The following is a 27,521-nucleotide window of genomic DNA, read 5'->3' as shown; positions in this document are numbered from 1 at the left end:
TAAATTCTGCGTTAACTCAGGAATCACTACAGCCAGGTATCAACTCAAGAAAAGTGCATTTTTCTCAGTGTGAAGTTCCTTTAGTTCCTGATTCACTATTATGCTCTAACACTCCCTTAATCAGTGAAGAAGCACAGCAGAGTTTAGATGCAGTCCAATATTCCACTTACGGAATTGATGAGTGGGCAATGAATATTAATGGACAGTAAATATTATCCAGGCAACTAAAACAGAAATAACTTGCTAACAGGAGTGAAATTTGAATTTAAGAGACTCCAGAGAGTAGGGAATTGAACTGTAAATAATTCCTTTCCATGCAATATCTCCAAGAGAAATCATAGATTATAAAACCATTAGGCTGGAAAAGACCTTTAAGATCATTGAGTCCAAATGTTAACCTAGCACTGCCAGGTCCACCACTAAACCATGTCCCTAAGCACCACATTTCTATGGCTTTTAAATACCTCCAGGGATGGTGACTCAACCACTTCCCTGGGCAGGCTGTTCCAATGCTTGACAACCCTTTCAGTGAAGATATTTTTACCTAATAACCAATCTAAACCTTCCCTGGTGCAACTTGAGGATGCTTCCTGTTGTCCAGTCACTTGTTACTTCAGAAAAAAGAGACTGACACCGACCTCATTACAACCTCCTTTCACTTAATTGTAGAGAGCAATAAGGTCTCCCCTCTGCCTCCTTTTCTGCGGGTTTCAGCCACTGCTCATAAGACTGGTGCTTTAAACCCTTCATCGGCTTTGTTGCCCTTCTTTGGACATGCCCCAGCATCAAAATGTCTTTCTTGTAGTGATGGGACCAAAACTGAACACAGTACTCGAGGTGCATCCTCACCAGTACTGAATGCAGGCGGATGGCCTGGCCCTGCTGGCTATGGTATTTCTGATACGAGCCATGATCCTCTTGGCCTTCTTGGCCACCTAGACACAAGATGGCTCATGTTCAGCTGACTATCACTCAATACCCCCAAATCCTTTTCTGCTGTACAGCTTTCCAGCCACTCATTCCCAAGCCTGTAGTGTTGTGACCCAAGTTGTGGTGTTGTGACCCAAGTGCAGGACCCAGCACTGAGCACTGCTGAACCTCATGCTTGGCCCAGTAATCCAGCCTGCCCAGATTTCTCTGTAGAGCCTTCTTATCCTCAAAGAGATCAATGCTTTGAACCAGCTTAGTGTTGTCTGCAAACTTGAGGATGCACTTGATGCCCTCATCCAGATCATTGATAAAGATATTAAGCAAAACTGGCCCCAGTCCTGGGGAACACCACTTGTGACTGGCCACTAACTGGATTTAACTCTATTCACCACCACTCTTGGGGCTTGGCCATCCAGCCAGTGTTTTATTCAGTGAACAGTGTGCCCATCCAAGACATAAGCAGTCAGTTTCTCCAGGTAAATGCTGTGGGAGACAGTGTCAGATGCTTTACTGAAGTCCAAATAGACAATGTCCACAGTCTTTCCCTCATCAACCAGGCAGATCACCTAATCATAGAGGGAGGTCACATTGGTCAAGCAGGACCTGCCCTCCATGAACCCATGCTGACTGGGTCTGATCACCTGGTTGTCCTGTTCATGCCTTGTGATGGCACTTATCTGCTTCATAACCTTCCCTGGCACTGAGGTCAGGCTGACAGGCCTGTAGTTGCCTGGGTCCTCCTTGCAGCCCTTCTTGTAGATGAGTATCACATCTGCTACCTTCTAGTTGACTGGGACCTCCACAGTTATCCAGGACTCCTGATTCATGATAGGAAGATAGGCAGTGAGCACTTCTGCCAGCCCCCTCAGTACCCTTGGGTGGATCCCATCCAGCCCCACAGACTTGTGCGTGTCTAAGTGGTGTAGCAGGTCACTAACCATTTCCCCTTGGATTATGGGGGCTTCATTCTGCACCCCACATCTCTCTAGCTCAGGGGACTAGGACCTGAGAACAACTGGTCTTACTATTAAATACTGAGGCAAAGAAGTCATTAATTACCTCAGCCTTTTCCTCATCCTTTGTCACTATGTTTCTCCCCACATCCAATAAACAATAGAGTTTCTCCTTGTTGATAATGTATCTATAGAAACATTTTTAATTGCGTTTTGCAGTAGTAGCCAGATAAAGTTCTAGTTGGGCTTTGGCCTTCTCATTTCCCCCCCTACATAACCTCACAACATCCTTGTAGTCTTTCTGAGCTGCCTGCCCCTTTTTCTGAAGGTCATAAACTTGCCTTTTCTTTCTTGAGTTCCAGTCAAAGTTCACTGTTTAGCCATGCCACATCTTTGCCACTAGCCCATCTTTTGGCATGTGGGGATGGCCTGCTCCTGCACCTTTAAGATGTCTCTCTTGAAGAATATCCAGCCTTCCTGTACTCCTGTCTTTCAGGACTGCCTTCCAAGGGACTCTGTCAACCAGGCTCCTAAACAGGTCAAACTCTGCCCTCCAAGGGATTCCAAGGTACCAGTTCTGCTGACTCCCCTCCTTACTTCTCCAAGAATCAAAAACTCTGCAATTTTGTGATCACCACGCCCAAGATGGCCTCCAACCATCATATCATCCACAAGTCATTCTCTGTTCACAAGCAGGTCCAGTGGGGCACCTTCCCTAGTCGGCTCACTAGGGAAATAAAATCTAGGGATATAAAGTCAAAGGGTATTTTCAGATGCTGAGCAGCTTTTAACCCCTCCACACGTCAGAGTAAATGTCTTTGAATGCTTGGATTCATACTCTTAACTTCATAAAAATTTGCTTAGCACAAGAAGTATCAGGCAAAAGTGATGCTGCAAAAATATTATGCAAAAAGGAATGTGAAACCTTTGCATCGTCTCTAGAACACAGCTGGAAAATTCTGTCCTCCAGCAGCAACTACAGCAGCCTCACAGCTGCTTTACTTGCAGCTAATGGGCTTGTGGCTTATTAAAGCTAGAACACAGCAGTTCTCTACCCTCACCTTGGCCATGCCACCTCTATTCGTGTACCATTGACACCGGCCTAAGAGCCGGGGAAAACCATTATACCAAAATAGTTTCCCATTGCCAGCACAGTAGGACACAACTAATGTCTGAAATGTTAACAGCCCTTTTACATCATCAGGAAAGTATGAGAGGACTGAAAAATCGAAGAGCTATTATCTCACTCAATGGACAATGTATCATTACTTTCTTCAAGGATTCAGTTGGATTAAAGGTCTCTTTTGAGGGACCTCATGGAGATCCTTCTTCATGAGATACTTTAGACAACTACTGTGCATGTTAGGGTTAGCAAGAAGGATTTAAAATGAACAAATGAAAATGACCCTTAAGTTCTAAATGAGAACCAAAGGACACTATCAATTGGTCAGGAGTGACTATCCATAGATCGCAATAATGACAACCAGAGATTAAGGCTGTAAAACACAGTTGAGATCCAGACTGCAGATTGATTTGTAGGTGTATATGGCATTGGTGGTGTGGAATGTAACTTTAGTCAGACAAGGTCTCTCCAGAAAAAGTTCTTCATCTTTCAAGCAACTTACTTTCTCAGTCCTGCTCCTGTTTTGCACTCAGCTGTTCTTACCTCCTTCCTGCTTGTCAACTCCTTCCCTTGTAAGGGCTGCAGAACCCTGAAGTCAGCCAAGTCTTTGTGGAATGGCAAATGGCTATTCAAGCTGTAGATACTCAAGCTAGGTCCTTGTCTCTTTTAAATAGTCTGTGTTCTTCTGGAAGAGACTGCCAGTGATCAGTGAGACATATAATGTGCCCAAAGGAAAGAGCACTATGTCTCTTTAATTGCTGTGATTCTGATCTAGGGCTGAGAAGAACCCGTTTTCTTCAGCACAATGTCAAAGAATCTGGCATGGTTCACATAGCCAGATACTGACTCACACGTCAAGTGACAAATATGATAAATATACATGGATACCATGCTATGAATTGTGGGATTTCTCTCATCCCTGTTTCAGTCAAAGTGGTTACAACCTACAGAAGTTCCTATAAGGACTGGAAAATTCATTGGATTTCCAATCCTGTAAGGACTAAAGATGTTACACCCTAAGAGTGTCTTTCAACTCATCCAGTCTTTGGATTGACCCCTTCACTGCTCTATAGACTCATAGGAGACAAAGGAAGGGGGTCAGCTACAACCCCAAGAGGAAGCAGTATGAGCTGGGACCATCCCTGGCCCACACACAGTTTCTGAAAACATCTGAGTAAGAAGGGTAGACCAGGAACTTGTTTCTGGGCAGCTGTTGGAAAATGGCAGTGTTTGCTTAAAGGAAGAGGACTGGGGTATCCTTCCCCATGCCGTAATCACTTCTGTACAAGTACTACATTTCCAACAATAGATTACGGTCAATGAAAATATCATACAATTATGGCCACCGACACTCTGAACATAAGATGCAGTTCAAACAGGTGGAGAGTCAGTGTCAGATTCTAGCTTATAGTCGAAACCAGCAGCACCAGTAAAGTCACTATCACAGTGTGTAATCATTTGCTATGACAAAAGAAATGAAACATGGAGCAAGTACATAGGCAGTCTCTACTGTGCTTGTCCACAATAAGCAGAATATACTAATTCAAAATTCAGCAGTTCTCCTAAATCAGTTTGTTTTTTTGGTTGGCGTTGTTTTTTCTTTTCAGAAACCGTCCCCCCACTTTGAAATTTAGTCTTTGCTTTGGAAAGCCCACAGCATCTTAATAGCACTTTCCTGCAAATGGAGATAGATGAGACAGGAAAAAAGAAAGTGCAAACCACACAAATGAGACAGTTGTGAAACAAACTACTCACCTGGGAGATCTGCTGAATACTTTCTTCAGCCTCTCAGCCATTTCTCTGCAGGAGAATGTTTAAAGCTGGTGCAGTTAACTAGGTATTCACAGAGAGGACAATTATGTAAATAAGATGCCCAAGCTGGGAGTCAGAAGATTTTGTTGTAAATAACTTCTTATGCAGCAGTGGGCAAGTCACTTCACTACACGGTAATTTTACCCATCTGTAAAACAGAGATGATAACATTGACTTTTCTTCATGAAACAGAATCTAAAGAACAAAAAATGCTGCACAAGCCTAATTCAGATTCTTCTAGCAGGGACGGGAAGACTCACCTGAATTTGATAGGCCAGAATCAAGCCTTAGAAGTTCTAGCACCTAGAAGTAGTCATCTACTCAGCAGACACTGGTGGTTTCAGTAGTTTGCTTTATCTGAAGTTGTTTCAAACACAAAGTCAATCTTGGAAAAACATACATATAGAAACTTGAGAAACCAACCTAAAATAACATCATTTCATTCCATCTTTATACCTCATTTTAAAATTGTTCAGAATGTAGATGTGATAATGTGAACAACTGGAACTTCAAACTATGGGCTGATGACATCAGTGATGTTTCTCTATACCCATACCAAACTAATCACATAGTAAACAACATCTGATTGCCAAGTCCTACCTTTGCAGAATTAGGTGCTGCACACAATGGTTTGGAATACAACTACTCAACATTTACTTATATACACCAGCAATAGATGCAGTCTTCTGTGCTGGTAATTTCTCTGCTTCCTAAATATTTAGCAAAATTGTTATTGTGGACTAAGGGACATCAGTAGGACAGTTCAGTGATTTGTCCACATTTCCAGGGATTCTGTTCTCTTCCTATTGAATAGAAATAACAAGGTTGTGGGTTTTCAACAACGAAACAAAGAAATATTCACAGAAATATTTCTCAATGGAGAAAAATTCATCAGCGCTATAGGACCCTGAGGAAGCGGCAAATGCAAGTTCAAGCTCAAACTGCAATTTAGGAAAATAATTCCAAGGAAGTCAATTTTCTTGTCATTCAATCACAACAGAGCCTACAAGCTGCTTCCAATGGCTGTTACCAGTGAGCAGTCAGACCCACAACCACTCTGCTCAGAGGTGTTTTGAGATCCAGAAATGGACCAGTCCTCCCTTCCCCAATTACTAACAGTTTAGTTTGCAAATGCAGACTCAGGCATAGCAGTGGGAGCCTGAGTGATTTCAGTGCAGAGCTTTGCTGACACATCTGCCTCCCTCATTTCAGTATTAAGAGCCATCATCTTGTAGCAGTAGAGGCTTATGAAGAAGCTCAGTTCTTTGCTCACCGCCGTGAGGACAGCAGTTCTCCCCAAACACAATTAAATGATTTTCAAACCAGCCGCTCAGTACCTGCAATGTCATGGTTACTATGGCAGCCACGCCAGGTTTTTGTGCAAAGAGAGATATTAAATAGCAGTGAGCATTGTGAACAGAAAGGAACGGCAAGTCAGCGCAACCTTAAAACTTTAGAATCCTATCAAAATGAATATCTACAAGTATTAAAATGCATCTATAGCTTTTGTCATTTTTAAAAATGCATTGAGAGACCTAATTATTCCCTTGCTCACAAAACAAAACATTAATACTACCCTCTCTGGGGAAATAATTGGCTAATTCTGCATGGAGAAGAAAGGAGGCAGAGGTGAGATCTGCAGAAAAGACTTCATTCTGTGACAAACCAGTGGCCTTTAAATAAAATATAAGTAAAGGCACAGAATGCAATTACTGGTGCATGGATAGATGCATAGTATGTGTCATATACATCTGTGTGCGCGTGTCTGTGTGCAAAGCAACAAATATAACTTGAAAAGGCTTTTGCCTAATACTCATTTATGTTGTCCATCTGAAACCAGAGGATTGGAATCATACCTCCAAACGCTATCTAATATATTTTTTTCTTTTGGGCTTGTTTATTATTACTCAGCTTCAAAACCATTGAAAAAATACATTACAGTATTGTGTAGTATTCAGAACAAGCAAGTAAGTGAATCTGGAAGAGGCACTGAAATTAAGTCTATCTACCTGTTGAGTTTGTCCTTCCTTAAAGACTCACAGGACCACCCGCTGCCTTACAATGTCTAGGTAATAAGCATTGTGCAACCGAGGTGTAGGATGCTGCCAATACCACTCAGTTAACGTATCTCAGCATTTGTGAAACTTCAGAAAGCACATTTTGACTGTCTTTTCCTCCCTTCAACCAAAATACTCATGTTGAGCTGTGCCATATTTGGAGTATATTCTCAATACACTAATTTGCGCTTTGAAGCCCTAAAATAAATTGTACACTAAGTAGCACTTCAATTTGTTTCATTAATGTAAAACAAGTCACACAGAGAAAACATACTATTCTCAGTCTATCCTCATGGGAATGTGTGGAGCAAAATGGGCAAATCTGGCCTCCTCTTTTCATTATTTACAGCTGAGAGTAAATCTTACTCTCTCTATTTTCCAAATCCATGGCCTGCTGTAGAGTTGTTTTTTTTTTATATGTAGTGTCCTGTGCTGGCATTGCAAATGCTGTATGTGTTTCAGAAGAGAATGTCAGAAAATTGATTGCTTTTTAAAAAAATCCACATTCTGCTGTTGTATTTCCATACATAATGTACTCTGTGTGTCTAAAACGTGTACAGCCATTCTGCATGACTGATACCAGAAACACTATAAAACAATCTGGGTAAACTTTGGGGAGGGGAAGAGCAGGAATTCTCCCCCCAGTAATATTGGACACAGGTATAAACCAGCACAAACAGAATATACTCAAATACTGAAACACAACTCACAGTCCACTGCCTCTCCAAAGCTCTGAGTGACAGTAGGCTTCATGACAAACAGGTCATTCATATGCCATCTGATGTCATGCAAAAACATAATCTGATTTCTAACTGCAGTCTTCTGCTCACAGGACTAGGAACCAATGCACGCCTGTTTCTGAATCTGCCCCTCTATGTGGAAGTACAGGTGGCTGCTGTTACCCCTAACGTGATCATCTTTTGTTTCTCCTCCCACTTAACAGACTTGATTTTATTTTGGTGCAGTGCACATGAATGCAGTGTCTAGGACAGATGTGCTACCTTTTATAGTGTTGCTGTAGAACTCTTTAGCTGTAAACCCTTAATTTGCAGCTGGAACTCTAATAAACAGTACATAGTGTTTCAATAGCCTTCTGCTTATATGTTTGAAGATTCGAAACTGAATGGTGAGGTGGCCAAGGCGGCGCTGGCAAACGAAGACTGTCCCCACATAGACCAGGCTATTACGCCTGATGAGGGCCTGCCCTTTACCCGCTCTGGCACTCGGGAGAGATATGGACCCTGCTTCCTCTTATCAACCGGGGAATATCCCTGCCCGCCTGATGGAGGAATAAGAAAGGGTATGTAGCTGGGGTCCTGGAACCACGTAGTTAGCAACCGTTTTAAATACATAAGAGAAAAGTCAGCTGTAGCTGTAGCACGCAATAGTGCGCTTGCTGTATAGATGCACGTTTGGGCTGGAAACCACCACCTGATGTCTGCATTTGGAGTTTCTAACCTATTTCTTTTAGAAAGAAAAGCCTGAGGAGCTGTAACTACCCCAATGCAGCTATGCTAGGCAGTCAAGTCTTCCACCCCAGCTGGTGCAGTAACTTTAGCGGAGGATGTTCTACAATGTCCTTAAATTAGACCATCCTCCAAGGAGAGGCCAATTAACATTTCATAACAATGAAGGTTTGCCACTTGGAAAGCTCACAGATCTTACCAGATTCTAAGGAGCACAGACTTGGAGGTGGCAGACGGAAAAAACAAAACACAAAAGCAAAACATCTTCAAGAAATAGGAAACTATTATATGGCTACCTTAACAGAGCACTAAAACAAATTATTTGGATATCACAGCTGTTTAGTTCAACAGAGAAGGAGAAGCATACGAGAACATCTGTTAGCACAGGTGTCTTACAATTGGAAAATAATCCATCTAAAATCACTTTCCTTTCATAAACAAACCATTACCAGTTAGTTTCTCAGGCTTCTGACAGCTACAGATCTCTCAGAAGTAACTGCATTTTAGTTTGCTAATGGTCAGAATAATCTATTTAGTAATAGAAGTCAAATCAAATAAGAAAATTTCCCTTCTTAAAATAGGCTGTTTTGTTCAAATAATTTAATGTGAGGAAACCATGCAACCAAAATTAGAGTTACATATATATGCATCAAAGTTGATACGGAATGGGAAAATTGGAAAAGAAATTTCTCTGTTCAAATCAGTGTTTATCACTGGTGTACTGTATATAGTATATGATATAGTCAATATTTTAAAACTGCAAAGATTGTATGCTGTAACCATACAGTGAGTATGGAGTATAGAATTACCACGTGCCATTGTATGATGGGCAATAGTTATAGTAAATGCCTGTTATAGATAGTGTATGTATTTATAAGTTTTGAAGTTTATCATCAACAAAGATATAGTTGGACCACATATGAACTTTCATATGAAAGTATATCCTCTAAAATTTACCTTTGTAGCAAAGTGTTTTACTTGATTCTGTATTGGATAAGCATTGGCCACGTTCATTCAGCCTGGGCGAGTTCGGGTGGTTCCAGTGGATCAGGGGAACACTCCAAATGGCACATCCTTTCGGATGGGGAATGTATGGTTTTCACGATGCACTGCAACCGCCTCTCGTTACTGAATGAAACAGAGGCTGGTTGGCTAAAGAGTCATATATGTCAGCATATTGTTGGCCTGTTTGAAACACGTTGAGAGCATCTTAATTGTTGTTCCAACAGAAAATCATCCATAGTTCGTGCAACTCTCTGTACACTTGCTGAGCTGTTTACGTGCATGTCTTAAAGAGAATGGGGGGAGGGAGGGAGGGAAACAAAATGCATGCAATTTTGTTTGTTGGTTTTTTTTCCTTTTCCTTTTAAAGTGCTGTGAACAAAGGAGTAGTATCTCTATAGCAACACAATAAATTCTATGGATTGTGCTGCCTTTTCCCCCTCCTGCCCCCAAAGATACCAGAAACCTTAATTTTGCCTGAGGTCAAAATGCATGAAGTGGAGGGGAGAGGTATGTGCAAGTGTATGACAGACAGAAGATCTCTCCCACTGACTCTTTTTCTTTTTAGGGTACAACCATGTTGCTGCCTGTAGGATCAATTACGTAGCCTGACCATCCTTGAGAAACGCTGTTTTGGGGAGGGGGGATGGTTATATATATTTATTTTTATTTTTTTCTAAACTTGTTCTGTACTTCAATGGCCTTCTGAGTCATGTTGCAAGCGATACTACTCTCGGCATGTCCATGCATGCAGATGGTATTGAACTGGCTACAATGTTGACCTCATTCTTAGTCCATTCTGTCATTGATCCAATGCTGTACTTTGCATTTTTCTTTTAAATGAAGGTTACGAAATGTCACGGAGCCTTAACAGCATAGCTGGCATAAGTGGAAAAGCGATAGGATTATCCTCAGTGTCTGCGCCCTACAGCTCTCCTAGTCCAGTGAGACGTTCTTGGTCTCCCATCCCATCTATTTTGTAGCATGGATCAGTAGCAGAGAATGGTCTAAAAAGCTTTATTTTCAATTAGCCTATGCTATGTTGCATATAATCCAGGTGACTAAGTCTGAAGATGCAATGTCTCACAGTAGCACCTGCTGGAAATGGTGTTACTCCTGATGCTAGGTGAAAACACTCCTAAATAGCACTCAGATGACAATAGGCAGGCATTTACATAGAACTGGTGGGCCATACATGCTGCATGGTATCAGTACATAGAATGAAGGGTAGATGCACCAGATAGTTTTCTTCCTGCTGCATCCTGCTAGTTTATGCTTATTTTAGCTAATGGTGGATCTACTGGGTCTGTATGGAATGGGTTAGGCATTTAGTCAATGCTGAAACATACCAACGATGGAAGATTTTGCTTTTCTCAGGATATTTTTGAGCCATAGGAACCCTGCAGGAGTTTGAGCAAACAAGCACAGTAGGATGAAACGTTGCATGGGCACCTATTTTAACCTGAAAGCAATACTCAGACACACTGTAGAGAGGTCTCAGTCTGGCTGACTGCATGGGAAAAAAATCCTGTTGAAGAAGAATATGGCTGCCTCTGCATGTAGCTATTTCACCTTTTCCTCCTTCCTTTAACACTAAGATGCCGAGCTTGATGTGAAAAACGCAGGGAAGAAGCTCAAGTACTGATTGTATTCTTTACATGCAGATCTTTGCAAAGAAAGTCCAGTCATTGCTAAATATATGCCAACAGAGGCAGTCAGAGTGACCTGACAAGGCAAGATGGAGATGAACATTGATGGCTAATAAACATCTGTGTGGAACTGTGCAGGCATAGAAGACCTTCTCATTTGGACAAAGTTAACTCACTCCATGCAGGTTTTATGGATGATTCTTCGTGGGTTTGGAGTTGTACTAGAGATGCAGGCTTTTTCTATGGCCAAAATGTAACAAAACTGTAGAAGATCCTTTTTTTTTTTTTAATCTATTTTTTCGTTCCATAGCATGAATTGCATGAAGAAAAAAAAACAAAACAAAAGCCCACCAAAAAAAACCCACCCCAAAAAAACCAACAAAACCCAAGAAATACTGCAAATGTATGATTAAGGAGAAAGGAAAAAAAAAAAAAAAAGCAAAGTTATATATTTTCTTTCAAAGCTCTTTACTTTTACACACATTGTTGTAGCCAAAATGTAAAACATTATAAAACTGTACATTTCTTTGCTATGGATAGCTTCTTTTTGCATACAAGATACAGAGTAATGGTTTTAAAAAGTGCAATCAGGCAGTCATCGGTCATATTGACCACGCCTTCACAGTTCATCACACCAACATGGAAATCAAGAACTTTTTATCCAACTAGAAGTGTATAAAAATAAGAACAACCTTTACCTGTCTGTTTTTGTTGGCATGCTTGTGACACATGGGACCTTCCTTCGGACCTGACAGTAACAGCTGGCTAATTTTCCAGCTCTGGTTATGTTGTATTTTATTGATGTATAGATCCAACGTAAAGACCCTTCATAAATTGTTCATATTAAGTAATCAGTATGAATTTTAAACAAAACAGGTGTTATTTCAAAACTGGGACTTATAGTACAAAATCAGGAGAATACTCAAGTATAAACGGTCTCAAAGTTTAAGAAACAAGACAACAGCATTGTATGCAATTTAGTACTGAGTAAAATGCATGCACAATGTTATGCAAAACAATTCTAGCATGAAATAAATTTTGTATCATGGTTTCAGTGCCTGCTGTATAGTGTAAAGGGGAATCCTTTTCTGAAGCGATCAGGGGTTTCCAGAGACTTGCTTCTAAAATCTTGAATAAATACAGTGTTCTCAACAGAAAAGTAGGAGAAAAGCTTGGTATTTGCTTTGGTTCTACAATGCTAATTTTGGTTAGTAGATAATAAATGAAGCCTGCAAACACTTGATACAACTGATGTCTAAAGAACTCTCACCATTAGTAACTTTATGAGGGAAGATTAAAACCCCGATATTTATCTAGGTATCTTCTTTTTCCCTCCACAACAATAATAAAAGTTTGTCTTTTTAGCTGACTACATGAATTCAGTTTTTCTTACTTCTTTGGGGCCCATCCTTCACTTGTTCTTCACTGAGCCACAGCAGTCCACCTGATACGAAGCTCTGAAAGAAATCCAGACATCCAAGTTGCACTTTATTTGCCACACAAAACATGCAGCACTAAGAACTGTGAAACACAGTGTGATTAAATTTCACTTTAGATGCTACAAATGACAGCTATGGACTATGTACCAACAGCATTCTAGTTGTTTGAGCATTTTTGTTAAAGTATTTTTATAAGCAAAGATATACCTTTATCCTCATGTACGAAACTTCGAAAGAGCTGGCAACCTTCTAGGCAAGCTACAGCATTTGCGACTGCTGCTGAGAATGGAAATGTAAGGGAACTGTATCCCTATGGTCTGGAGGAAGCAGACATTAAACCACAAGAAAACCGAAGAAACACTCATGGCTCTGGTAAGTGCTAAATTATAAACAAAAAAAGCCAACTGCAGCTGGACTTTGTCTTCACAAAACTCTACTCCAAAAGGAAAAATCAAGGAAAACTTCAAGCTGTGCTTTAGGAATAGAAGGCAGGCTGATAATCTGAATTTGTACATAATTAGAAGACTTCTCTGTAGTCCTCAATGTAGTACGTATTTGATTTCTACCTGAGTTGACTTCCCTGAGAGCTATTTTTCTCCCACTGTTTCTATGCTGTTATTTTCAGCTGATAAAGGGGCAATTTCTTACCTCTAGAGATAAGATCCAGGTTAATCCAGGATCTGAAAGTTGCCTAATGAAGAACTCTTCCTCTTACAATGTACTAAGAATCAAGAAATAGATTTATCTGCCCCATTTTTTCATTTAACACTAACTCAAGGGCCCAGCATGAAGGTCGTTCAAATTCTCCATTCCCGTAAGGAATACTAACAATTCAGCCGTGCAAATCCTGTACTGAAATTCCCTTTCCATTGTGCTTTGCATATATATATATATATATATATATGAACCTTTGCTGACAGGCTGGGGACACATGCCCATTCTGTGCTACTCTTTACACCTACTAGTCCCCTTTTCAGTTAGGTACTTCTCTGAGCTTATTCTGATTTGAGGTAACTGTGTCTTTTGGGTGACTTTTCTAAACCCTTCAGAAACAGATCAGCTCTTCCCATTCACCACCCTTCAGGAGGTGCTCTGAAGCTTAATGTCTGCCTGACCCCAGAGTTCCCTTACACACAGTGACAGCTCTGAAAACACAGGGAGAGAGGGTGACAACTGGAAAATTTCAGGGGCTGTTGCACTGAATCCTGGCACTGAATCCTTACAGAAATTTACCACATCACCCCAGCTGACTTATATTTAAGGAGCTTTTGCTGGGGTACTACAATTAAAATATTCCTTCAAGCCTGCCCAATTCCACACCAGGAAGTAGATATCTTGATCAAAGCATGAAAACTTTGCACGCGGCTAGATTCTGACCTCAGCTTGCAATAATGCCGCCAACTACTTCTGACTTCACACCATCATACCATCAGAAGCACATTCTGTGGTTCACTTACACTCTGCTTGTTTCCTGATGGAAATGAACATCTGAGTTTCTTCTTCTGCAAACACCTTTCCGCAATGAACCCTCAGCTACAGGACCCAATGCTGGTCCTTCATCTGAACCCACTGGCAATTAGTGGTTTATTACTGGCTAACATTAAAGGCACACTTCAACCGCACCTTGTATACATACAACTTTCCCTCTGACTGCATGAAGGTACTCATGTTTTTTCTGGACCAAACTTATGTGCCTCCACAACTACAATTTCAGACAGCAAGGATATGAGAAGTGGTTTTTGTTCTCTCATTAAAAAAATAAAAATAAAAAAATCTAGCCAATACTGCTCTAATAACAGTCAAGCTCAACAGTCATTAATTGTTAAAGTGATTTTTCACATAAATTGCCTTCCTTCTCTTTGAAGTTTCAAGGCCAAAAGAGAAAATACATCACTGAAACAAATGGTTGCTAGGACAAATGAGCAGACTGAAATACAGAAGACAGCAAGCAGGTCTAAGGCAAGGGCATTCAGAAAGGAACTGAGCACAGAGCTGCTTACAAAAAAGAAATCCTGAAGAAAAAACAAGTGCAGTTATTACCCTGACACTTTGCATATCCTTTTAATAGTTTCAAAACAAGGCAGCCTACCTCTCTGCTTTCCATATATATCCTGGAAGCAATTCTGTCTTTGAGCTCATACACAAACTAACTGCACTTCATGAAAACGTGCTTAAATTATGCAGATTATTTTCAAGTCACTCACTTATTTGAGTTTGGGCGTAAAATACCTGTTCAGAAGTCCCAAAGAATCTGCATTCATCTAGGACTGTGGGTGCCACATTTCTCTTTGGGGAATAGAAATGTTTATTTTCAATCAAGAACAATATTTGAATTAAAATCGAACTTCAAATTAGAAAATAGATCCAAAACTGTACCTCTTGACTTTCTTTCCTTATCTGACAAGCAAACGCTTTAAAACTAAGCACACTCATCTGCCTCCATGGAAAGATATATTCCCTGGTTCAGGCTAAGAAAGCCAGGTTTTCAACCCTCAGCATTCTCTCGAGCCTTTAAAAAACTTTATGCAAGCACATAGGTCCAAACATCTTCAGGTACCAAATATTAAGAGCATGTGCTCTATGGCTTCCATTGGTTTCTCTACTGCTCATTGTCCTGGGTTCAGCAGTAGCAGTCATGTTTCTCCTCCTTGGTACCTGATGCAGTGCAGTGTTTTGACTTTCGTCCTGGGAACAGAGCTGATAGCGATGTTTTGGTTTGGCCAAGGACTTTGTGAGCCTCGTGCTCTGCCAGGGAGGAGGGGAAGCCAGGAGGAAGCAGAGACAGGACACCTGACCCAAGCTAGCCAAAGAGGTATTCCATACCACAGCACGTCATGCCCGGGATGTAACTGGGAGTGAGCCGGAAGGGCTGGGAGATTGCAGGGTTGGAGGAGGTATCGGTCGGTGCTTGGTCGGGCTTGGGGGGTGAGTTATCGGTCGGCTGGTGGTGAGGTGTTGTATTCTCTTCCCTTGTTATTTCCTTTATCATTATTATCATTGGTGGTAGCAGTAGTGATTTGTGCCATACCTTAGTTACTAAACGGTTCTTATCTCAACCCGTGGGAGTTGCATTCTTTTCGATTCTCCTCTCCATCCCTCCGAGAGTAGGGGGAGGGAAAGAAGGGGGGGGGAGTGAGTGAACAAGTTACCTGACTGGGTTTAAACCATGACACTCATCAAGCACAGCTTAGAGATTCTTTAGTCAGCAAAAGACAAAGTATTGCAGTTGCTTTAGCTCAGATACCACTCTAGGGTACCTGCACAGCTTCTGGACCCAAAGGGCTTAGCAGGGACAACACAGCCTATGCACAGGCTGATGACCATGAGTCACACCAGACACGTGGATTGCGTACAAGCAAACAAGCTCAGTAGGAGCCATGCTTTGTGGTAGTAGCACCAGTGCAAGCAGGTGACTGGGGAAGAGGCAGCAGTAGGACAAAAGGTAGGAAACAAAAGGACACAGGATGGATCTGGAAAATGGGTTATGCAAGTAGGAGGGAGGGGAGCATATGAGGAAACAGGAATCAATGGTGAGGGAAAAGAAGAGCAAAGAGAGATGGAAGTAGCAGCAGCTATGCTTACCTAAAAAAACATCAAGGACCACTAGCCTTAGCCTGGAACCTGGGAGATGGAAATTCTATTCTTGGCTTCGCTGTGGACATGCTAGGTTACCTTGGTTGAGGCATTTCAAATTTTGTGCCTCAGCTTCTGTTTCTGTGACATTATTGTCTTTTGAAATTGTTCTGAGGTCAAAAGAGGAAAGTATTTAAGTAGGAACAGTCATTAAAATCTATCAACTCTGAATTAAGGCTTCAAAGGAAAGAAGCATGTCTCCATTATTTAAAAGATGCCATATTTCCTTGTCTGCAGAAGAGTACAATACCCCATAAGAATCCCTTTTCTTTTGTACTTTAAAGCAGAGAATTATTGTGGAAAATGATTAAGCACCCACACAATTAAAATGACAGAGCATCTTTATTACTGATTGGCAACTCCTCTACTGCCCTAAATTTAGGTACCGCATCTTCATGCATTCAAAGCAGTAAAAACAAAACACAACTCATTTGACATTTGCAGCAAAAATAAAAAATTGTGTCAGAACATGATAAAAATCCCAATTCTTGGCTCCACTTACATATGTGTATATATATATGTATATAAAGTATGTAAAAACACAGAGTCTTATAGCAAAGTGTTTGCAAACACTTATAAGATTATTATGATCAAGGAATACTGGAATCATATTGAATTGAAATTCTGCAATTTCCACTGACAAAGTCTCGATCCCAAACCTTACAGACAGAACTTCCCCAAGATTGCACTTTATCTGAATAACAAAGTGGTCCATAGGCAAAGCAACCTGGAAATAGATGAGAAAGATGAAAATGAACTCTGAGGCTAGCCAACAGAGGAATGGGACTTAGACTCAATCCCCTCCCAACTTGCAAAGGCTTTTCTGAAAATAAATCCAAGCCTGGCATGTAAGAAAATGAAAACACCTGAGGAAGTTTTGCAAAATAAGCATCACCTCTGAATTTTCTCATTCCCACAACCAGCTTTTATTCAGGAATAATTACTTTGTTGCTCTTGTTTCTAATCAAGCTTAAAAAAGTGCTCTCCCAATACTCTAAATTCATGCTTCCTCACTCTTTCGCAAGGTAACAAGTGGCTCATCCAGGTCATGATTCAATTACAGAGACCATTTTCATCGCTGAGTATTTTCAGTCACAAACTCTTTTTCCATGTTCTACTGATGAGAAAAAACTGCCTGTAAAAACAGGTGAATGCAGAGACAACTGACAGATGAATGTGAATGAAATGCACAAAACAGCTGAAGATGTGCCTTACTTCACTTCCTTCAACCTCTAAATGGGTTACAAAATAGCAATGGCTTTACATACACAGTTTCTCCAGAATTTCAAAGGCACATATGGTAAACACTTTCCTTTACAGTTATTCTTTTGGACATTCATCCAACAGGCGGGCATTTTAATAAAGCAAAGCATTTTAATTCAATGCTATTAAATCATTCTTTCTAACATGGAGCAGAACATCCAAGACCAGTGTTTATCACGAATTAAGAATAGCACAAAAGCTAAAAGAACAAAGCAGGTACTACCTCCTTTTTTTTTGGTGCATAAATCAAGATACTGGTATCTCAGAAGTTCAAATTTCCAATTACTTTTGTAGCAGCTAGAGTTTTCAACAAATCCAGTATAAGCTCCACTTTGCTACTGTGCACATTTTTAAGTGCCATCAAAACCACACGAGATGATTCCCTACCACAGACTGCATCCACTCCCAGACTTTGGGAAGCAAGACTTACATTTTCTGCCGAAGTATTATTTTCTTCTTCCCTTTACATAACTCTCAGCTGCTCTGAGCTATAAGCTGGTAGTAAATACCTAAAGCATGACTCAAATACTGATGAAAAATTCTGGAGCCTTTTTTTTAAGAAAATTTCTAGGTAAAAGAAAAAGCACAAGACTTGCCATATGCTATGAAAATATCAAAATCCCTAAGAGAACCCAGGGGGAGTTTTGGGTGAAAACAAAACATTGCAATTTCAGCAACAAAGATCCGTCATCATCTTGATTTCTAATACAGGGGAAAAGGAAGTAGAAGTCCCAGAATTACTTAAGGATTAGTTAATCTAACTAACCCAGTTAGATTAACTAATTAGTTAATCCAGTTTGGATTGGATCCAGAGTTCAAGGAATTTAATGGAAAAAATAGTTAAGTATTTGATTAAGTGCTAGACTAGGTCACACTAGGTCACCTGATCTTAAGATTTCTGAGACTGGAAGGTAGGGACAGACATTGCTGTTCCAGCTGAAGAGAACTGGAAATTTCAAGATGTGCTATGGATGAGAAAGAAACCCCACTGCAGGTTAATAATTTATTATTACTAATAAACAGTGGAAGAGGGGGAACAATGACATCCAAGAAACAGAACAACTTGTCCCCCATTTCACTCCCACCATACCAGCAGGTTAAAATGCTGCTACACCTGTGTGATTATTCCATCTTCAGGACCTGCATCTTGAATCTGACTTCTCCCTTTGCCCTTCTTTTCCTCCATTTTTTAGCCAACTCTCAGGCTTTCTACTGCCATTCATTTAAATGTCTTTCCATGGTCACCTGTACATTCAAACTGATCTGTTTTGCCTGTTTTCCATCCTCATCTCAAATCTTACGACTCAAAAAATGTCACATAAAGCAAAATCAGATCATATTCTTCCCCTCCTGCTCAATTCCTCTAACCTTAGCCATGTACCTGAGCAAAACCTTTTGTCACTCAAGCAGAAGTGTCCTTTATGGTAGGTGACAAGAACTAGTTAGCCACTAACAGGACTAACAACCTGCAGTCAGAGGAGAAAAGCTAATGTCATATAAGAAATGGTGACTGGGCAAATGGGAAGAAAAGCAGGACTGCAGTCTTTCTTTCAAATGAACACACTTCAAATTCAGGGACTGGCTATTTAAGCAAAAAAAAAAATCAAGTCACTCAGGTACACCACACAAAGTCAAGCAATACCAGTGACTGCCAAACAGCTTAAACAAGTCCTCCAAGAGACAGACACTTCTGATACAAGACACACAACTTCCTACCAACATTTCTGAAATGCAACTGAAGTGTCTTGCACAGGTGCACATGGAGGTTGCATGAGTGACAACTGCAGATCTGCTAAACGTCAAACAACAGAAGTACACACAACAGCTTCCTTCTCCCCCTCCACCCAAGAGCCTGAGAGCTCTCTCGACTGAAGGTCAACAATTCACAACTTAGTATCACAGCTGGAGAAGAAGTTCACCTTTTCTCCCTCACGAATGTCAGCTCATTGGCAGTTTTGGTTATTTTCAGAAAATGTGAGTGGAGAGAGCTGCACAGACACTTGATTACCTTGTTCCAGTGGTATATATTACAAACCCTGTCAGTGTATTTGTAGCTGAATGTGAATGCAGAATTCCTACATAAATGGCATTCTTAGTTTAGCACTGAAGACTTGCATTCACTGCAAAAGCATTGGCATAGCACACTGGATATATATTTTGCCTGGCAGAGACAGACCTCCATCAAGACATCAAAAGGAAACATCAGTAAGCTCTGGACATCGACAAGGAAGGGGATTTCTTTACTTGATAAGAAGCATTCTACTGTCTGCTCCATGCCTTAAGGTAGAAAGCCTTATCTTACTTTTGTACAATGCCTTATTCTGCAAACAGGGCATACTGACATAACTTGGCATTTAGTTCTGAATGAATGGGCAACAACTTGGGTTTAATATTCAACGATGTACCATCTACAATGAATTATTATTCACTCTTTATACTACAGCAGCATCTAGAAGTCTTGACTGACGACAAAGCATTTCATACGTCAAGCTCTCAAGAAATATCATTACTTCTTAAGTTTTCAATTTATATAGGCAAGACAAAGGAGAGAAAATGTAGCTCTCAACCTTTCAGAGATGAAGATCAGATGCAGATATGAAACACAAGATCAGGACCAGGAAAACCAAAGTATTCCTTTCCTCCTCCTTATCACCCCAAATCACTCTTTGCTCTTCCAAAAGCGTGCTTGTGCTACAGATGTGAAAAACTGAACATTTCAAACAACCAAGTCATATTTATTTGCTAAATAATTTGCTGGATCCCTTTGAAATGGACTGCAGCAACAGCATGCACAGTCAAAATACACTCAGTACAGCAACCCCTGCGTTACAGGTCATACATAGTAGCTGTGACTAACCAAGGAACAGAATTATTTAGAGGGAATGATTACTGAAACAAGAGAACATGTTTATTTGGTACACATTGGAGGAAATCAAAGGTAGAACTCTCAGACAGAACCACTCAAAAAAAAGCATGAGAAACTGTTCAGTACATGTAACAGAGATACTGCTGTATCTAGGGAATGACACTGAGGAAAGTCAGTAACTAGCAGCTTAGACAAGTACAAGAGCTCACAGCCCAGAGCAGTATATTGCAATGAAGAACCACAACCAGCACATGGATTAAAAATAATAAACCACTTTAAAGTCTCAATTCTGCACTTTTTGCAGAGAATCCTTTTCATTATTGTTACAGATTCTTTCAATATCTGTAATACAGTCATAATCAGCTCCACAGTCAGTTCAAGTTTCTCATCCATTGCATAGAAAAAGAATATGCCTTCGAAAATTGGGCCATGAACTGTAACTGCTGTAAAACCAAGGGGGGGTGAAACCCTTGCAGCCCATATTCCCACTTTAATTCCTTCCCCATCATGTGTAAGCTGATACATCATTAGAAAGTCTCTATATGCTCAGAGCCCTTCTCTGAATATTTTGTAATTCTGTAAGCCTTCTTCCCTGGCAAGCCTGCTTTAAAAATTAAACCACTGTTCAGCAACAGTAGGTCTCATTAAAAGGTGCATTTACCACATAGTAGTATTCTCTATATTTAGCACTTGAAATACATCAAATAGCACAGCAAATGTAACTATCGTGGGTGGTAAACATCTAGTTTAATGGCATTCACTGTATTTGTGTGAAAACCAGTTTTATAAATAGCTTCCAAAACTCTGCTCAACATAGGCAGCTATTAATATCTGAAGATAATTCACACATTTTCATTTCTCCTATCAAAGCAAGCATTAGGCCTACATTTTCTGCCAAGCACTCACCTGGGATAAGTAATGTGGGCATGCTCTGAACAGTAACTCAGCTGGGCTACAAAAGTCAAAACTAACCTGAAATTACCAGGAGCATTCTGGTCTGTGTTCTAGTCTGAGAAACTTGTAAAAATTTTCTAGTTAGATTTTGATGTCTTCCTAATCAAACGCAGCTGGAAACACAGGAGCTACGTTGGATCAAACCGTCCTCAACAGCTACAGCTGACTTACGTCCTTTGACAAGAACTTTTCTATTGTTTCCAAAAACTGTTAGAAGTTTTTTCTCCCTAAGCAGTAACTTCAGAAACTTCAGGCTTGGTTTGCAAGTTAATGATAATTCATGCAGATCTGCATCCCCATAAATTTATAATAAATTGATGTCAGGCACAGAACGTAATTCCTCAGAAATATTGCTCCTTTCAGAGTTTAATCAAAATACAGCTAGTTCAGAAGGGCCTCTTTCTCCCCTTCTGCCAGCCTTCTAAACTATATCTCCTTTTTCAGTTTTTAAATCCTAGTCTTCTGTTTAAAATGTCTGTATGCATATATTTGTGTTCACTGACATTTCTCTGTGATACAAGCTGCATTTTCTGAGGTGCTGACAAATCCAGTAGAAGTTGGCAGGTGCAACACAAACTCACCATGACATTAAGATGTAACAATAAAAGACCAGAATGGGCCATATGCCTCCACCTTCTCAGACCCTTTCCTCAGACTGAATTTATACACCAACAATAAGCGATTAAGCAGCTTCCTGAAAGACTTCTCAGAAGAACAAGAAGTAGTCATTCTTTCTTCAGCGGTACTGCATCAAGGCAAAATATTTGTCATTCTACCTGTGGGTAAGAAGGTAAATTCCTGTTAAAAGGAACCATTAAACCATTTTTAAACCAGTACACTTTAATATGCATACTCATTCCTTTTACTCTTGGAAAAAACTTTTCCAGTTTCCAACTATTGTGTTCATAATGGGCAATCCTCTTGTAGCGCTTCTGAGCTACACAATCCAAAGATGTCCATCCATGTCCATGACGGCATGATTTCAGGTGTGCTAATGAGGAGTTTGACAAAGGGCCATGGAGTGTCCTGCCCCACATCCAATTAAGATCTGCTCTGCATAACCAAGAGCTTTGATTGGCTTTGGGACATGAACATTTGCTTCTGTGTCATCACCACACATCCCATGTTCGTTCCATCCCCAAGAGAAGCACTGGCCACCTAAAAAGAGGATACAAAATACAGAATAAAGGCCACAGAAACACAACAGCTTTGGTTAGTTTTGAGGAGCACATTTTTCAATTCATCTTCAAATTAGTTTTTAAGCAATTCTGCTAAGGTGGGGAAAAAGTTCTCTTGAAAATAGATAGAAACCCAGATGAATTATTCTCTCTCTTCTTTCATATTGTTAAAAACATGAGATTAAAATAACAAATACATTTGAAAAGCACTTAGTTCAGTATTAATAGAGAGCCCACAGAATCTCTATGCATTTTAAGGACCTTCCCTGAAATGATGTGGAATCCCTGTCTTTAAAGTTTTCCCTAGTAAGCAAAACCAACATGAACCAAGCCCAGTGATTTTAATCATTCACAGCATGAGCTGTAGGACTGGGGAACACAGAGTCACAGAGCAGTCAAATTACATTTTATACCTACTTTCAAGTTCACATCTAAACTTTTTCCATTAAATACATGTCTGCGACAACTTGCCTTACTCTTAATCATTCTACCTCTTATTCTTGCTTTGACATCATTTCACTGCTTTTATTACCCTTATTTTCCCTCATTATTATTTATTTTTGTAACATCAACTCTTTTATATCCCAAATCATGATCCATGTATTATTATTTCTACATAGTACTCTTTCTTGAAGCACAGTATGCAAATTTTTTTTCTATAAATGGCTGGCATAAAAAAAAAAAATCCACCAAACCCCCTCTTATCCTGAACTACAAATCATATTTCCTCTGTATTTCTCTTATTTGGCTGTCACAGACTGTGCCTATGAATTTATAATAAAAAAGAAACCCATCCTGCAATATATTCATGTTTCTGATGCTACTGTTATTTTTGAAAAGCAGCAGGTATTAACAGCATGAAGTACCATTCCAAATAATGAGAAGCGCCAAAATTCACAAAGTCCAATCTCAGTCATAACTCTAAAATAATTTTACTTTCCCAAAGTCAAAACCAAATTATTGAAAAGCTAGCAGGACCATCTCTCTCTCCTGCAAATTCAGTAACATTTAATTATTGTCTGTTTTCTTTGCATGTTAGTTGTGAATGCGCCAACCCTGGCAGTGTTCAAGGCCAGGTCGGACGAGGCCTTGGGTGATATGATTTAGCGTAAGGTGTCCCTGCCCACGGCAGGGGGGTTGGAACTAGATGATCTTAAGGTCCTTTCCAACCCTAACGATTCTATGATTCTATAATAGTTAGGGTTGGAAAGGACCTTAAGATCATCCAGCTCCAACCCCCCGCCATGGGCAGTATATTAAAGTTCACTTCCGTAATGAAGTGTAAACATTAGTGAAGTCAGATGTAATTAAACAATGTCCTTTAATTTTCTTGACAATCTTTAAGGCAATGGAACACAATAAAACACCACTAGAACAACATGGTAAGCTAGATACATCTCACTTAATACAACAGCTCCATTATTCTTGTCTCAGATGGCACCAGCTTCTCTCATGACTATGCATGCAAAATATTGACAGCCCCAACTAAATCATAAATGCACCTACATGTGCTGCAGAAAGGTAATAAAAAGTAAAGGTGCAACATATCTCACCTAAGTATCAACAGATCAGAACACCTAAGAGGTTAACTGCATTTTTTTTAAGGTTCCAGGTAAAAAAAAAAAAAAAATGTAAATATCAGCAAGCAGGAAAAAAACATCACAAGCTGAGAGTAGACATATCACAGAACAAATATGCATGCTTTTATAGAGAATACTACACATGACTTAAGGATTTCTCTCCACTCCCCCCCCCCAGTCCTGTACCATCAGGATGACTGAGAGGAAACCAGAAAGCTTTTGGTTACCTTGAGTTACAAATTGCTCATTGGAACATTAACGGCACAATAAATATTCAAAGCAGCAGTGCAGTAGGATATTAAACTCTCAAAGTGATAAATATATATCTTTTGAAAAAAACATCACAGAAAAATTTACAAGCTAGGAAGCCCCCAAGCAAGAACATCTTCACTAAAATAAGGATCACTGAGTCTTTTTCAGCCTTTATTTCTCCAAACATGTAGAAAGGCCACCAAATAGAATATTCTACATGACTGCTGTGATCTCCAAGGTTACTGAAATGAAGAGCGAAAACTGGCAATAGAAAAACAGAGAGTAACTAGGATTTATGAATGGTCTTATGCAAAAATACCTCATACATAGATCTACAGCCACTCATATATGCATAAGGATGAAAGGACAGCTGAGAGATACAGAACAACAGGCCATAGCAATTACTCTCATCACCATCAAGTCATAAGGCAAGCATGCTAAAAGGCAGAGAATTATTGTTGTGAAAGCAAAATGTATACTATACCACACCTGGCTGTAGGTGATTTAGAGAAAGGTTTGTACATAGAAGAAGACAGATGCTAGATTTGTGCCAGGGTAAAGAGAATTTGCAGAAAACACATAGAGTTTGTAATAACATATTAACAAAGCTTGGAGGAGGCCTGGGCAAAACGACTGCAGTGTCACTGGCATGGACAGAACAAGCAGCTGTGTGAATCACTGGCAAAGAAGTTGAAGTCAATGAAGATTAAAGATAATGAAGCACTTATTTAAAAAAAATAAAAAAAAAGAAAAGAAAAGAAAGAAAGAAAACCCCCCCATAACACAACACAAAAACCAAACACACCAACCCAAACCCAGCAAACAAACAAAAAACCAGGAGGAATACCTGCAGAGTTAAGAGAAGTCAAAAGAGGGGAGATTCAGGTTGGACGTGAGGATGAGAGTTTTTTTTCATGAGGGTGGTTAAATACTGGCACAGGTTGCCCAGAGATGTGGTGGATGCGCCATCCCTGGAGACATTCAAGGCCAGGCTAGATGTCATTCTGGCAGAGTTGAAGCTGAAGGTGTACCTGCTCATTGCAAGGGCATTAGACTAGATGACCTTTGAACATCCCTTCCAACCCAGACTATTCTAGGATTCTATGACTAAGGGGAGCCAATGGGCTTGTCCCTGGAAAAAGGGCACCATTTCAATTATTTTTCCTTCTTCCATATTCTCACCTCACCTTTTTCCCTTTTTTTTCTTGTTTTCTTTTTGATTGCTTCCATTCAGTTCATTGCTGATAAAAACCTCAACACAGCCCCACACAGCAGCCCTACAAGTTTTCATGGGAAAACTCAATTTGTATGCCTGTGCCAGACCTTCCCAGGATGAAAGACTATTAGAATTATGTGTATTAATACACCTACAAATTGCTTCTAACTAAATTTATAAAAAAAGCATTGCAGCCTGATCTCAAACAAAATTATCTGTGTTTGACAAGGGGAGAAGGGAAAGTTGCTCCATGTCACTGGTTAAATAAAACAGTGCAATTTATCACATTCATATTTCTCCCCTTTTAAAATAGAAATACTTGAAGCACAAACAAAACCACAGAACTCAGATGCAGCATAATCCCAAGGAAACTTCACTTGAGTTCACAGTCACCCAAAAGAAAGCCTATAGTAAAACTATGCAGGTTTTCTCCTTCAACATTAAATCTACAAAAAGTGGGGAGAAAAAAAGCCTTAACAAATCTGTTGGGTTTGGTCACACAAAAGAAGAAGGGGCTACTGCCCTTCTTCTTTTTGCAACAATTATCTAGGCTTTTTTTGGGTAACCAAAGTGACAACTGCAATCCACAGGCTGATTAAACTGTAGAAAAGTACTTTTAGGTAAAATAAAGTTGCAACATTTGGACAGAAGACAGGATTCTGAGGAAAGTGTAGGATTTAGAGTCATTCCTCATTGCTGAGTACTCTGTTCTTCAGATGTTCTTCAGTGTTAGTACATAAGATCCTGTAGGTGAGATTCACTGCATTGAACTTCAGCCACCTAAAAATCAAGCAACTTGGCTACAGATCAGTATCCTCTAGGTTTCCTCAAGAGCCAACTGAGTCATCTACATCTCTCCAACAGGCAACTCATCCAAACACTGGCATCAAATCTATCTCTGGTGCCTACAGAGGGAGACCAAGTAATTGTCTTAGCCTAGGCACATCAGTTTTCAACAGCTGAAGACAGATCATGATAAACCACATCCTTACAATTGAAGGTAAAGCAAGAAAAACTGGAAACAAGGAAGCTACAAATATTGGTGCAGCCTAGTTTCAAACAGTCTGCTTCTAAACCAGCCTGTGCCCTGGAGGCTTATCACTGAGATCTTGTATCTTTTCTGCTTCTCCTCTCTCACTCTTCCAAGCACACAAACAGATGTCTTTAAAGACAATCCAAGTATCTTGAAACCAATTTATTCATCAGACACCTTCAAATTTTAAGGATCCATTCAAACATTTTAGTACAACAGCTCTACTGTATAGGCCCTTGTGCTCTCAGCAATACCCCACGATACCTCAATTTTATTTCTTTTTGACCTTTAATTAGTGCTACTGTACAGATGGTTATAGAAAAAGTTACACTAGGCAAGAGATCAGCTCAGGGCAAGTCACACAGCATCAGGGCTGGACCATGAACAAAATTCAGGTGTCTCTAATAGTCAAGGTGCCCCCTTGACTATTTGAAAGCATTCAAAATCTAACAAGGAGAAATGTAATACTACACAGAACAGATTTAGATGCTACTTCTTCCAAGTAGCTGTAAAACACGAGTAAGTTGTCTTATTTTTTCAGGATATCTGGCAATCCAGGGTGCTGTGTAAAATGAAATGAAAGAAATAACCCTCTAAACTTCAGTGGTTTTGTTAGCAATGATTCTGGCATTAGTGCAAAAGATTTGCGATGTTACAATATAAGAAACAGGCTTGATACCAATTGTTTCCTGCAGAAAAGCATGGAGACATATTAGGAACTGGAAGGGTATCTAAACATTCTGCAAAACTTCATTAAAGGCAAATGCTGGTAAGTGGAGTATAAGATGACATGATCCCAAGAAGTTATATGGTACCTCCAAGAGTAAAAAAATAACTAAGATATTCATATAGTGGCAGGTTTATTATGGAGCTGTATTTATATCCACACTTTAAGGAGCAAGCTATGGTGCACTCCAGGCACCCAATCCAACTGCAGCTGAGTTGCTCAGGACCACAGCCCTCAGATATGCACATCTGACTCTGCAGCAAGTAAGCTGGTTAAAAATCACAGGCATTGCAGTACTAACACAATTACAACATATGTTTTAGACATGAAGTATAAAGTCATGGTGCTAAAGATATGCAAGTTAGATTCCAGACCACATTCTGTCCTC

The 27,521-nt window shown here is 40.0% G+C and overlaps 2 protein-coding genes across 10 annotated transcripts in view; one reads left to right on the top strand and one right to left on the bottom strand.

Annotated features, from left to right (window-relative positions):
• The window catches only part of KCNC1 (potassium voltage-gated channel subfamily C member 1), a 124,998-nt gene that overhangs the window by 94,032 nt on the left and 3,445 nt on the right, over positions 1–27,521 (top strand). The window contains exons 3-4 of one of the 6 annotated variants that reach the window (XM_057418142.1): positions 7,987–8,175; positions 11,008–11,254. The exons of 1 other annotated variant lie outside the window; for it this stretch is intronic. In XM_057418142.1, the coding sequence (XP_057274125.1) occupies positions 7,987–8,175; positions 11,008–11,072 (254 nt within the window). In that variant the 3' untranslated portion in view covers positions 11,073–11,254. Of the gene's footprint in view, positions 1–7,986; positions 8,176–9,911; positions 10,018–10,189; positions 11,255–27,521 lie in introns of those variants that run through there. 4 more of the 6 variants (XM_057418141.1, XM_057418143.1, XM_057418140.1 and 1 more) reach the window with 4 other exon arrangements.
• SERGEF (secretion regulating guanine nucleotide exchange factor) overlaps positions 20,050–27,521 on the bottom strand; it is a 162,376-nt gene continuing 154,904 nt past the window's right edge. For all 4 annotated transcript variants that reach the window (XM_057418151.1, XM_057418153.1, XM_057418154.1 and 1 more), the window contains one exon: positions 20,050–22,305. In XM_057418151.1, the coding sequence (XP_057274134.1) occupies positions 22,139–22,305 (167 nt within the window). In that variant the 3' untranslated portion in view covers positions 20,050–22,138. The remainder of the gene's footprint in view (positions 22,306–27,521) is intronic.

The sequence above is a fragment of the Pezoporus wallicus genome, unplaced genomic scaffold, assembly GCF_028554395.1.
Source record: "Pezoporus wallicus isolate ANWC-B61680 ecotype Strahan unplaced genomic scaffold, APGP_CSIRO_Pwel_v1 contig_2025, whole genome shotgun sequence".
In the NCBI taxonomy this organism is placed as follows: Eukaryota; Metazoa; Chordata; class Aves; order Psittaciformes; family Psittacidae; genus Pezoporus; species Pezoporus wallicus.
This window is presented reverse-complemented; position numbering and strand designations above follow the sequence as displayed.